Here is a 12,229-nt window from a genome sequence, read left to right on the forward strand (position 1 = left end):
GGTTGCTTGGTGTTTTTCTGGTTTTGGTTCTTTTTGAGACCTGTGTGCCCAGTTTGTTAGGAAGAATGAGGATTTTGCCTGTGTGTTCATAGCTGAGCATCACTGGTGCCGTGGTGTGAACATTTCCCTGTGCATTTCTGTACCTGGGCAGGGAGATGGGAGAGGCTGCCTGGGCACTAAAGGGAGAGGGATACAGGGAGTTCCAGCACTCCAGTCTTCCTGGGACTTGCAGGGAGTTCTTTTGCAAGGAAGCCCTTGCCCTTCTTTTCCAATGTGACCTGACTAATAAATGAAACCCAGAAAATCCTGTTGGTTTTTGGGGGGAGAGAGATGCACACAGGAGCAGTGCAGCCCTCCAGCTCCCTGTCTGTGTGGGTCTCACAGGGCTGGTTCCTGATTCCTTAGGCTGGTCTCTCCTTGCTCCCCTCGCTGCTCCCCCAGCACACCCTGTCCAGCAACTTTCCATGACAGGAAACATCTGCTGGGAGGCAGGGCCGGGGCTGGGTTACTGCCGGGCATTGGCCGCCGGAATTACCCGGCTCCAGTGACTCCAGTGACTCCAGGCATGTGTGAGACATTTCGGGATCTTCCCCACCCGCCCCTTCCCTGGGAAACACACGGAGACTGGAGCTGCCTTTGAGAGCAGAGGGGGATTAGAGAGCACAGCCCGAGGCAGACACTGAGGAGGAAGAATTACTGCTTTGCTGCTTTCAGAGGAGGGGGGAAGAGCTGAAGTGTGAGTTGTTTACCAGCCTGTTGAGCCCTGGAAGCCGCGGCTCCATCCGTGAGTTCCAGCTGCTCCATCCGTGAGTTCCAGCTGCTCCAGTGGGGTTGGAGGTATTTTGGTGGCTGGCTCTGCCTTCCCTGGACATCAGGAGCTGCAGGTGCCCTGCACAGACCTGCTGGGACGGCTGTGGGCACTTGTGCAGGGCTCCCACAGGGGATGCCCATGGCAAGGAGCTGCTGAGCCGGGAGCAGGAGAGCACTGGGGTCACCCGCCAGCACCGTTACCCTGATGAGCCACTTGGAAAAGAGTCCTCTGGAGGGCAAGTCCTCTCCGAGATCCTCAGGGGCTGCTGGGGCAGAGGAGCTGAAAGTGAGCAGGAAGGCAGGGGAAGGCACCTAAACTCCTGCCAAGCTGCTGTATCTCTGTCGACTTTGGACATAAACAAAAAGCGGCGGGAGCAGGAACAGGAAAAGCAGAGTTGGAGAACACGGGAAGCTGTGTGAGTGCTGAGGGAACACCATGGATTCCTTGCTGGAGTGTGGGTCTCTCTGGGATCATTTGCTGGATCAAGAGCTGCCGTTTCTGCGGTGGGACCTGGAAGGATTTGTCGACTTGTCACGAGGAAATGTGAGCCTTGGATCAGATGGAATCCCAGCTGTGAGTGTCTCTAAACTGAACCGTTTGCCACCCTGACAGAACTGCTGGTGCTGGGCAGAGCATCTGCTGTAGGACAGGTTTTAGGCAGGCTGGACCATCCCTTAGTGCAGGGAAGGGAGTGCAGTGCCCCTGCACATGGGAGCTGTGCTGCTCAGCTGGGCTGTGTTAATGCACTGAACCCAAAGCTCAGAGCTGATTACATCTCTGTTCCCCACTCTGTTCCCATCCTGTCTGCTTGTTCCTGGAAATCTTGGGCTTGGGCTCTTGCTGGAGCCCATCTCTGACCAAGATCTTTTCCAGATGTTCAGGCTGGAAGTTTGGTGAGTAAAATTCACATTTGTGTCATCTGCTGCCTGGAGGGTTTGATTCCCAAGTAAGATCCTTTCCTTTGGGCCCACAGGACTGGAGCAAGTATTGGAAGTGCTGAGCTCATGTTGAAATACACTGTTTGTAGTTCATTGAATTGGTGTGAGGAAGAGGGAATGCTTTTGGGGGCAGGGGGCTGTCTGTGATTTGACAACCAAAATCAAATCTTCTTTGATTTGACAGCACTTGGCAATTCTGTGAGGCTAATGCTAAATAAACTTCACATTCCTCCCACCCCTGTGACTCCCACCACCGTCTCAAACAGAAGCTACCTTTGATTTTTGGGGCCCTTTCTGCTCTGGGAGATTTGTGTTGTGTAGCTGGAAGAGATAGGAGAGGGTTGTTGGGAAGAAATGGGAGGTAGGGAGGGAAGAGGTTGTACCCCAGGAGGCTTCTCCTTCCCTACATTTGTGTGAGGAAGAACATGGCAGATTATCTGGGAGATGGGAATTTGCACCTGCCTCTATTTTGGGCAGCTCTGCCTTCAGAGGCTGTTGTGGCTGTTTTGGGGAGCTGTCAGCAGGGCAGGGTGTGGAGGAGGTGGTCTGACCTGGAGTTCACATTGTAGTCCAGCAAATGCCAGAGAAGAACTAGCTCCTGGTCTCCCTCCAGCCAACAGCACCGTGTTCTCCGAGCCCTTCCATGAGGCCAGGGCACAAAATAAGTGCATGACACAGTTTAGTCCCTGTGAGAGCCTTTTCTGAGCCCCACAGAAGTGTCCTCACCACACCAGCACACAGCTGTGTGCGCACGGAGTGCCCCTCCATGGGGAGAGGGCTGGGATGAGAGCAGTATTCCTGAGCTCTTGATGGCAGGGATTGCTCAAGTTCCTCTGGCAGGGCTGCAGCTGGACTGGATCACCTTCTTGCTGGGGTAGCTGAGCTCAGCTGGGAATTGGCAGTGAACTGATGCACTGCAAACAGAGCACATGTCATACCTTGTGCAGTTTGGGATTGCAGGGAAGGAGATTTCCCCTGCAGCCACAGCTTCCAGGCAACTCCCAGCTGCAGGTATGGGTGCAGCCCTTCTACCCTGTACTTGCTCTTCCAAGTCAGGTTCTCCTCTTCTTCTCACTTAATGCACTAAATCCCAAACCCTCCCATCTCTGTTGGCTGTGATGGGAGCTGGTCTCATGCTTTGTGAGTGCATCTGACCCCCCTTCTCCTTCCTGAGGTGTTCCCATTTTCCCTCTCCATGGCTCTGTTCTCATGCCTGCCCCTCTCTTTAACAGGCCCTCTGTTATTTGCAGGTGTTGAGTCCAACGTACAAACAACGGAATGAGGATTTCAGGAAACTCTTCAAGCAGCTCCCGGACACGGAGCGACTCATCGTGGGTAAGTCCAGCCCCTCAGGGCTGTGCTCTGTCCTGCTGGGGGGGAAATCCAGCACATGTGCATCCAGCTTGTCCTTCTTCAAAGAGGTTGCCACCAAGGAACAAGCCCGTTGTGTCTGTTATGCACAGACAGAGCCCCTCCTCACCATTTCGGGTGGGTTCCACTCGTTTTCCTTCAGGGAGGGCAGCACTGATTTGTGATGGGTTCCCTCATGATTTGAGGAGCATGTTTTCCTCCCCAGTGTTCCCTCACAGGGTGTTTGTGCTCTTCTAGTGCTCAAGAAGAGTCTTAGAGGGTTCTTTGTGGCCTCATGTGGTGGGGGTTGCAGGTCTTGATGTGAACACCCCAGAGCTTCCCTATTCCCTCACTTCCCAGTGCTCCCAGCTCACACGTGGCTGCCCTTCCCACACCCAGTGAGGCTTGGGCCTCACAGCTGATTAGGGGCTGCCCAGTTCAAGAACACTGATCTCGGGCTGTGTCTCACACTGAGCGAGGCACGTCAGGGCAGAGGGGGATGGGAGTTGTTGAGGGTACTCGAACCGGGAGAGAAGTGAACAGTGACACTAGAAGGCAAAACAGAGGAGACAGATTAAATCTGGCAGTGGTACCTAGGATGCTCCAGAGTGGCCAGCTGATCAGGCAGGATCATAGTCAGTGAGAGAGACTGTGTGTGATGTGCCCTTGGGAGGAAACATAACCCTGTGGCCGAGGCAGCAACTGGAGCTCGGCTGGGTTGTGTGGAGCAGCTTCTCCTCTCCGTGCTGCCGCTCATCCTCACCTTTAGGCTGTCCTGCTGCCTGGTTTTGCTGCTCCTAAACCCTCTGCTGTCCACCCACAGATTACTCATGTGCTCTCCAACGAGACATCCTGCTGCAGGGCCGCCTCTACCTCTCGGAAAACTGGATCTGCTTCTACAGCAACATCTTCCGCTGGGAGACACTGGTGAGGCCGCCAGGCTGTGTGCCAGCGTGCTTTGTGTCAGCAGGTTTGCTGACACTGCTCTGGAAGCACTTCTTTTCATTGTCTCTCTCATCATCTCCTGTCTTTCCCTGTGTTCTTTCCTTCCTGGGTGGCTCTGCCCACAGCTGACCGTTCGCTTGAAGGACATCTGCTCGATGACCAAGGAGAAAACAGCCCGGCTCATTCCCAATGCCATCCAAGTTTGCACTGACACTGAAAAGGTACATCCTTGAAGCCCTCGCTTCTGATGGCTCTCAGGGGCAGGGGAATTCTGGGTGGTGTGGGATTTTTCCAAACTGATTGGTCGTGCTACCTGGGGAAGCACCAAGGGGAAAAGGGCTGGGTCTGGAACACACGGAGCTGGGATGTGGGGTGTGGGGCCAGGTAAAACATCCAGTGTGGTTTGCTCACTCCTTCCATGAACTGCAGCTGGAAAGGGATCCAAACAGGCTTGTCTCTTCATATTCCCCTTTTTTGGGCCTTTTCTGAACTGTCTTTTCTCCCCATCTCTTCCCTTTCAGCACTTTTTTACTTCCTTTGGGGCTCGAGACAGGACGTACATGATGATGTTCAGACTCTGGCAGAACGCTCTGCTTGACAAGGTACTAAGACCTTCACTTGACTGTTGGCTGGGGTGGAAGGGAGGGATGGATGTAACTTGACTGCTGTGTGTGCACCAGAAGGCATTGGGACAGCAGGCACGTATTTTTAGGCAGAGCTTGTTCATAACTGCAAGTGCAATTCCTTCTTTTTGCATGGAATTCTGTGCACACCCTGTAGGTGCCACTCTGCCTTTGCTGAGGAGTGGAAGCAGCGTCTCAGCAGGGAATTTTTTTGAAGTCTGTAATTCCAGTGAAGCAGCCCAGAAGAAAGCAGTTCCAAGGGCAAGAGGAATAGCTCAGTGTGCAGGCAGAGTTCTGTGCCTCAGAAGTGTGGAGTTCCAAACAGGGCAGATAAAGAGTGTTCAGGGCATCCCAAGTCAGTGGTGGGTGCAGGGTGCATTCAGGGCTCAGTTTTAAAATAAAGCAGGGATGTGTTCCTGCTGTGCCAGAGGCCCCATATATCCCATATCTCATCCAAATATCTGCTCCACAGCCTGGTGAGTATTTCTGGCCTCACTCCTCAGCCTCAGGAACTGATGTTCCAGTGCTTCCAGTGTTTCAGGATGCCCTGGCTGGAGTTCAGACCATCCTGGGAGGCTCAAGTAATCCAGCACCCGGAATACCCTGTCCCAAAAATTGGGGGAGTATTTGGGATGCTTTGCATTGGGCAGCTTGTGCTGGGCCATGTGCTGTAATTTGAGGAGCCTTTGGAAGTTCCTGACAAAATTCGGTGTGCCCTTGGTTTCAAGGTCAGAGCAAATGGGAACTGAAACATGGAGTGATAAAGACAGGAAACACTTCCAGAGCTCTTTTTTCCAAGAGGGGGAGAAAGAACCTAGTCCAGTTTTCCTGATCAAACATGCAAATGAGAGCGTGTGTGGGGAGAAGGTGAAACAGTCAGACATTTCTCTGGATAGAAGTTCCTCATTAGAGTGGTTTTTTCCCATGCTTTTGATTGCTACTTTTGGGAGCTGGATTAAAAAATTCCTGCCTTATCCCATGCAGTTACTATGGGAAGAAATTCAAGCCGGCAACTCAGAAAAAGTTCACTGGATTTGTTTTCCCTCATTACCAAGAAATCTTTGTAATTGGTCATAAGTTTCTCGTGGGTAAAAATCCATCCCTTTTTATCCCTGTGCCACATATTTAAATCACAAGTTCTGCCCCATTTTTAAGAACCTCAGATCACAGTCATATGGTGATCAACTGACCTGCATCCCTAAAAAACTGGGCTTTTGTCAACACTCTGGATAATTAATTTTCTCTTTTTATCTCAAGTATATACTTTTCACAGAAGTATCTGGCGATACAAGCTCCTTTTGATTTCAGACTGCAACAGGAAGTGTTTTTCTTTGTTGCTGTTTTAAATCATTTTCCCTGCAGCTGGGATTCTTTAGGCAGCTTTAATTTAAGCAAACTTGAAGGGCAAAATAACCTTGTAAGGTTATTTTCCTTGTAAGTACTCCCCACTGGGGCTTGGTAAAGTAGCAGATATTAAATGGAAGCACAGCAGAAGAGGTAGGAAAACACCTGTGGAGGGAAATGCAGGTTTGCTGCTGGCATTATTCCATTGTAGAGTGGAAAATCTCATCCATGTGCTGCTCTGGGTGTAGCCTCATGTTGGCTTTGTGATAGTCTTGAGTAATGTGAGATTGTGGCATGGAAAAATAACAAAATCAGCTTTTAGGGCAGAACCTGGGCTGATGGTGAAGGCTTTTTTGGGAAAAGAGCCTCTTAGTGCTTGGTGGGGGCAACCTCTAAGGTAAAGAAAATAAATTCCATAAAATGGAATTTCACAGAGGTGAGTCCAGTGTAAGGCTCTCACCTCCCATCAGGGGCTGTGTCAGGATCTCTCACTTCTCCTTTCAGGGCAAGCAATGTACTCCTGACAATGGGAATTCCAGACTTTCATTCTGTTTTAGTGTTTTTGGGTGCAAATATGTGCTGTTCTCCATCCCCTTTTAGCCTCTATGTCCAAAGGAGCTCTGGCACTTTGTCCACCAGTGCTATGGGAACGAGCTGGGTCTGACCAGTGATGATGAAGACTATGTGCCTCCTGATGATGACTTCAACACAATGGGGTGAGTGAGGAGGAGGAAACTCTGCCTGGGAGGAAGAAAAGATGGCCCCAGGAGAGCAGGATGTACTGCAGGCCTCAAGAGTGCTGCTTGTCCCTGGTGAGAGGTTCTGGGACCTGGCCACGTTTGCCTTTAAATGTGTAATGCCTGAAACACTGAAAGCCCACCATTTCCTCATGGAAGTTGGTAGGGATTGAAATGCCAGCTGGGCAACTGTGCAAATGCCAGAGCATCCCAGTGACAGGGTTACATGGTCAGAAAGTGCTGATGTTTGTTGGTCTGTGTGTAAACACTGAAAAGTCTGGGCTTCACTGAGCCATTTCTGCTGCTTGGCCACTCTGGAAACTTCATAGGACTGTTCTGACTTGCTCTGTGTGTCCAGTTGTAGCTGTACTGAGAGGGGTAAATATAAAAACCTGTGTTCTCTGTGGCGTCTCAGCTACTGTGAGGAAATCCCCGTGGAAGAGAACGAAGTCAACGACAGCTCCTCCAAGAGCAGCATGGAGGCCAAGCCAGAAGCCAGCCCTCAGCTGCCAAAGAAATCTGTCACTGCCAGCACCCTGACATCCACGGGCAGCAGTGAAGCTCCGGCCTCGGTGAGTGTCCTCCCTCCCTTGTGTGCTGGTTTAAAGGTAAACCGGCAGGGGAAATGAACCCAACTCGAAAGAGAGATTATAAGTCAGAATAACAATTTAATAAAGTAATACAATAAGTACGATTATACAGACAAACAGTTGGTTTTAACCCACAAAACCCAAATGTATAACCCAGCACCCTGGGGCATGAACAGAATGGTGTTCGTTGGGCCCCCTGAGTCCAAAGGAAAAGGAGAGGGAAAAAACTTGTTGGTGAGAGGCTGGTGCAGTCTGGTTGAGAGTGGTGATTGCAGTCTGGTTGAGTGTGTTGGTCTCAGTCTGGTTGAGAGTGGTGGTCTCAGTCTTTCTCTGGATCCCACGAGTGGTTAAAAAGATCCCAAGACCCCCAGATTATATATCCTCCAGTTCAGGCAGGAATGCCCAGTCCCTCCCTCAGGGCAGGGAGTTCCACAATGGATATGAGGATGGAGCACCCTCCTATCTCACAGGGCTCTGAACACCCAGTTTATAGCCTGAGGAGTCAGGGCTGCTCTGGGCAGAGGGTGTAAATGGTCTATTGAGAACAGTTTCTGGGAAATGGCATGGAAGGCTCTAGAATACACAGTTTTGGGTTACACTCATACAATGATGAACTGGTCCCAGCTGTTCTAACTAGGACAGCTTGGGAGTGGGAATGCTCCTCCCTGGGATCCCGCTGCTCCTTGGGTGTATGAGGTAACTACCCTGCTCCTCCACTGACTTCAGGTCTCTGTGTGGCCAAAAAAAATGAGCAAAGTGTGCCCGTCCTAAAAGCCTGGGGCTCTCAGCAGCCAAGTGCATTTTCCTTTCTGTGCCCTCAGATGGAAAGAAATGGAGTGTTGGAGATAAAAAGGGTTATCATGTCTTTGCTGCCTTCAGCGGTGCCCTCGTGGTGTTGTGGCAGAGCAGACCTTGTTCAGTTATAACCTCAGGTTTTTTCAGCTTGTTTGAGAGCAAAACTAGTATTGTTGGTGTGCTTGTCTGGATAAAAAAGCCTTGTGGTCTCCGAAGCTCAAACACTGACTGTTTGACAGGAGGTAATCCAATATATCCACGTGTTTTACAAACACTATATGGCAGCCTTCCTCCTCTGTTATTTAATTTTTCAGACATGTCAAGGCTAAATACTCAAAGGTAGACAATGGGTTCACAAATGTAAAGTTTTCAGAAATAATCCCAGTTTCCAGGTGCTGATGCTGCCCTCCCTGTGTTCTGTGCTTGCTGCAGTTCGATGGGGTGCTCCCAGAAGAGGAGGAGGCAGTGGCAGAGAGCCCTGTGGAAAAAGACCTGGGCATTGCAAATATCATGGGAGAGAAGATGGACATCATTGGCCCTGTGAACTCCCCTTCCCTGGACTTCAATGACAACGAAGACATTCCCACTGAGCTCAGTGACTCCTCGGAGACCCACGATGAAGGTATGTGGGGAAGGGCCATTCCCTCGGGGTGTTTTACACCCTTTCTAGTGAGGGACTGGAGTGGCAAACACTGGATTCCTTTTCTGGGGTTCAGAAGGTGCAAAGAATCCCCATTTCTGGGCTGCAGAAATTGGATGTGTGGGGTATTTGGAAGGATATCCCTAAAATAAGCTATGGAGGCGATTACCCCTTCTGATATCCCAACTGTTGTCCTGGCATCAGTGGAGGAAAAGGGGTTAGAAGTCCCTCTTCTTCCTTCTTCACAAGGTAAAATACTGAGGCCCTGGTGCTGTGGAAACACAGCCCCCATGATCCTGGGGGACAGATCTGTCAAGGCTGAATATTCACAGGTAGAAAATTGGTTCACAGGTGTAAAGTTTTCAGAAATGGGGGCCTGTTTCCCCACAGGGGAAGTCCAGGCCTTTTACGAGGACCTGAATGGCCGCCAGTACGTGAACGAGGTGTTCAACTTCAGCGTGGACAAGCTCTACGACCTGCTCTTCACAGACTCCCAGTTCCAGAGGGACTTCATGGAGCAGCGCCGGTTCTCTGGTGAGCCTGTGGTCCCTGGGGAGCCTCCTGTGGTCCCTGGGGAGCCTCCTGTGGTCCCTGCCAAGGCACAAGGCAGAAGGAAAATCTCTGCCTCGGAGGTGTATCTTTGCCTGACGGAGGGATTGGGTAACGTTCTGAGCAGATTTTGGGACAGTGCAGTCTGTGCTGTCAGTAATCAAAAGCAGGCAGAACCAGCCTTGCTTGCCCTTCTAGTTTCATTTTCTAGCAGCAAAATTCATGGAAGAAGCAGACCCTCCTATTTTTTTGCATCAGCTAAGGCCTGACCCTGTGCTCAAGGCTTAGCAGTGTGAGGAGAAAGCTCTTCTGGCTCCACACCAGACACTGCACTTGATGGTGCAGAGAGTGTCCCTTGGTATGTTGTGGTTCCCTTTCCCTGTGACTGTAGGTTTGCTGAAGGAGATCTGTTCCCAGCCTCTCCCACTTTCCCTGCGCTTCAAAGAAGGGAAAATATTCCCATTTAGCTCAGGAGCCCTTTCTTTCACAATCTGCTGAGCTCTAGTGCTTCTGCAACCAGGGCAAGGAAATACTGTCCCAAGCTTGTTATGCCTTTCCCTAGGGAATGACCAGAGATCCCTCTCTGATAACTTAACTGGAATATTGTTTTGTCCCCTCAGATATTATCTTTAATCCCTGGAAGAAGGAAGAAAATGGCAATCAGACCAGAGTGATCCTGTATACCATTACCCTCACCAACCCTCTGGCCCCCAAAACTGCCACTGTCACAGAGACACAGGTATGTGAGGGGGGAGCAGGGCTGCAATTAACTGTGTCTTCTTCGTGAGGTTTGTTCTGGAGCAAAGAAAGAAGCAGATCAGAAGCACTTAAAAGAAGTAATTAACATGTTTTTATGGCGTTCAGAATCACAGAATAATTTATGCTAGAGAGGCCTCTGCTCAAAGCAGGACCATGTCTGGCTGTGGCTCAGGTTGGTCCCTGACAAGCCAGACATTAGAACAGAGACCATACTTGCAAAGGTCCCAAAGAACTGCTCCTCATCTCTGTTACAAAACACTGGAGGTTGAGCTACTGGAACTTTAAAGCCCTTTTGAAATACACCCTTGGGAAACATCTGGGTGAAACACTCGGTTTCCTGGAGTCTGCCTTCCCTTGGGGGTGAGCTGGGGCAGGACCGTGGGTGTGTGTGTGTTTGTGGTGGAGCTGTTTTGTGCCGGTGCCGTCCATCAGAGCTGTGTTCTGACAACACTAATAGTTGCCTTGCATGCTGTCTTTTTTCTGCAGACAATGTACAAAGCCAGCCAGGAGAGCGAGTGCTATGTCATAGATGCAGAGGTGCTAACCCACGACGTCCCCTACCACGATTATTTCTACACCATCAACCGCTACACGTTGACTCGTGTTGCCAGAAACAAAAGCCGACTCAGGTACGCTTTTTGGGGGGATTAAAAGAGCTTTTCTGGTGGCCAAAAAGTCACCTCGGAGTGGGAGTTTGGCTCTTTGGTGTGTTGGAAGGGGTTGAGGAGGACTCTCCTGTTACAAAGAGCAGGGGCAGGTTCCTGCTGGGATGACATGAAGCAAACGTCAGACCTGATGCAGGGGAGTTCCAGCTGGGTCAGGGAGAGGATTTAAAGACTTCTCCTGCCTTTTCTTGGAAGCAGTGGTCTGCAGGGCCTGTTGTCATGTGCAGTCAACTACCTGTGATAAGCAGCAGGACATATTTCCAGGGATTGCACCTCTGAGATGCACTTAGGGGAGAAGCAGAGGAATTTGGTATCAGGCAGAGCTATAGGCTTTTCTGTGACTTTTTCTGTAGACTTTTTAAGTCTACTACTAAAACCCAAGTGTATCTGCTGGTTCTCTGCCTCTTGGGTGAGCTTCATGTGTTAGTGCTGCAGTACAGACTAAAGGAGCAATCTGGGTACTGAGGGGATTTTTCTGACTTAAACTCAGTCCTTCCTTAAGCTCCAGCCACCTTTTAGTGAGGTGGGAAGAAGCTGGAACTTGTAGACTGAACTTAGAGTTCAATAAGTAGCCTAAATGTCTGCCTGCCACGTGGCCAAATGTCTGTGGAGTCCTTTTGGGAGAGGCTGGAAGGACTCTCCATGCAGTGCTTCTCCTTGAGAAACACAAAGGGCTGGGACCATCCCAGAAATAACAGTGTGCAGGATTATTTCTCGTATTTACAGTGACAGAGGTTGTGAGCTGATATTTCAAAACTTGGGAGAATGACCCTCCTTTCTTCTCACAGGGTTTCCACGGAGTTACGTTACAGGAAGCAGCCTTGGGGGCTGGTGAAATCCTTCATTGAGAAGAATTTTTGGAGTGGCCTGGAGGATTATTTCCGTCATTTGGGTAAGAGTGTGGCAGTGACTGTGGTGGTGACACGCAGACAGTGGCACCTCCCGTAGTTGGGAAGCAGGATAACACACATGTACCCCAGAAATGCCAGGCAGTGGAAAGAGTTCTGGAAAATTTATTTCCAAGTTGAGAACACTGGGCTTGCAAAGGAAAAAGCACTACCTCAGAAAGACAGGCCTCCTGTTCTCTTCAAGGCTTTTTGTCTTTGCTAGCCTCCCCCCAGGCCCTGTAGCCTGTGTGAGTTTCTCTCTCTTCATCTCAGAGAGAGAATGGCACTAGGAAGAAGTTTTAGTTTTAGTTGGACGTTAGGAAGAAGTTGGACATTGGGAAGGATCAGACCTTGGAATGGGCTGCCCAGGGAGGAGGTGGAGTCACCATCCCTGGAGGTGTTTAAGGCAAGAGGATAAAACATTCAAATTATCCATGAAAAAGGTGTTTCTTCTTAGGCAGGAAAGGCTTCCTAAGTGAAACAAGCCCTCGTCTCCTCCTTACAAATCTTCCAGAAGGGTGTCTACACTTACAGTGATTTGGGCACGGCATGGCAGCCTGGGGATCCCACCTTGGAGTGGCTTATAAAAGGGGCCA

At 50.3% G+C, this 12,229-nt stretch overlaps 1 protein-coding gene across 11 annotated transcripts in view; it reads left to right on the top strand.

Annotated features, from left to right (window-relative positions):
- Nucleotides 1-12,229, top strand: part of LOC113975519 (protein Aster-B) — a 94,691-nt gene that overhangs the window by 70,279 nt on the left and 12,183 nt on the right. For 9 of the 11 annotated variants that reach the window (XM_027699604.1, XM_027699605.1, XM_027699607.1 and 6 more), the window contains 11 exons: nt 3,000-3,084; nt 3,923-4,026; nt 4,170-4,265; nt 4,566-4,646; nt 6,612-6,727; nt 7,164-7,320; nt 8,566-8,755; nt 9,164-9,307; nt 9,943-10,061; nt 10,568-10,710; nt 11,535-11,638. In XM_027699604.1, the coding sequence (XP_027555405.1) occupies nt 3,000-3,084; nt 3,923-4,026; nt 4,170-4,265; nt 4,566-4,646; nt 6,612-6,727; nt 7,164-7,320; nt 8,566-8,755; nt 9,164-9,307; nt 9,943-10,061; nt 10,568-10,710; nt 11,535-11,638 (1,339 nt within the window). Of the gene's footprint in view, nt 1-512; nt 1,385-2,981; nt 3,085-3,922; nt 4,027-4,169; nt 4,266-4,565; nt 4,647-6,611; nt 6,728-7,163; nt 7,321-8,565; nt 8,756-9,163; nt 9,308-9,942; nt 10,062-10,567; nt 10,711-11,534; nt 11,639-12,229 lie in introns of those variants that run through there. The other 2 variants (XM_027699611.1, XM_027699613.1) reach the window with 2 other exon arrangements.

The sequence above is a fragment of the Neopelma chrysocephalum genome, unplaced genomic scaffold, assembly GCF_003984885.1.
Source record: "Neopelma chrysocephalum unplaced genomic scaffold, ASM398488v2 Primary Assembly neopelma1_138, whole genome shotgun sequence".
In the NCBI taxonomy this organism is placed as follows: Eukaryota; Metazoa; Chordata; class Aves; order Passeriformes; family Pipridae; genus Neopelma; species Neopelma chrysocephalum.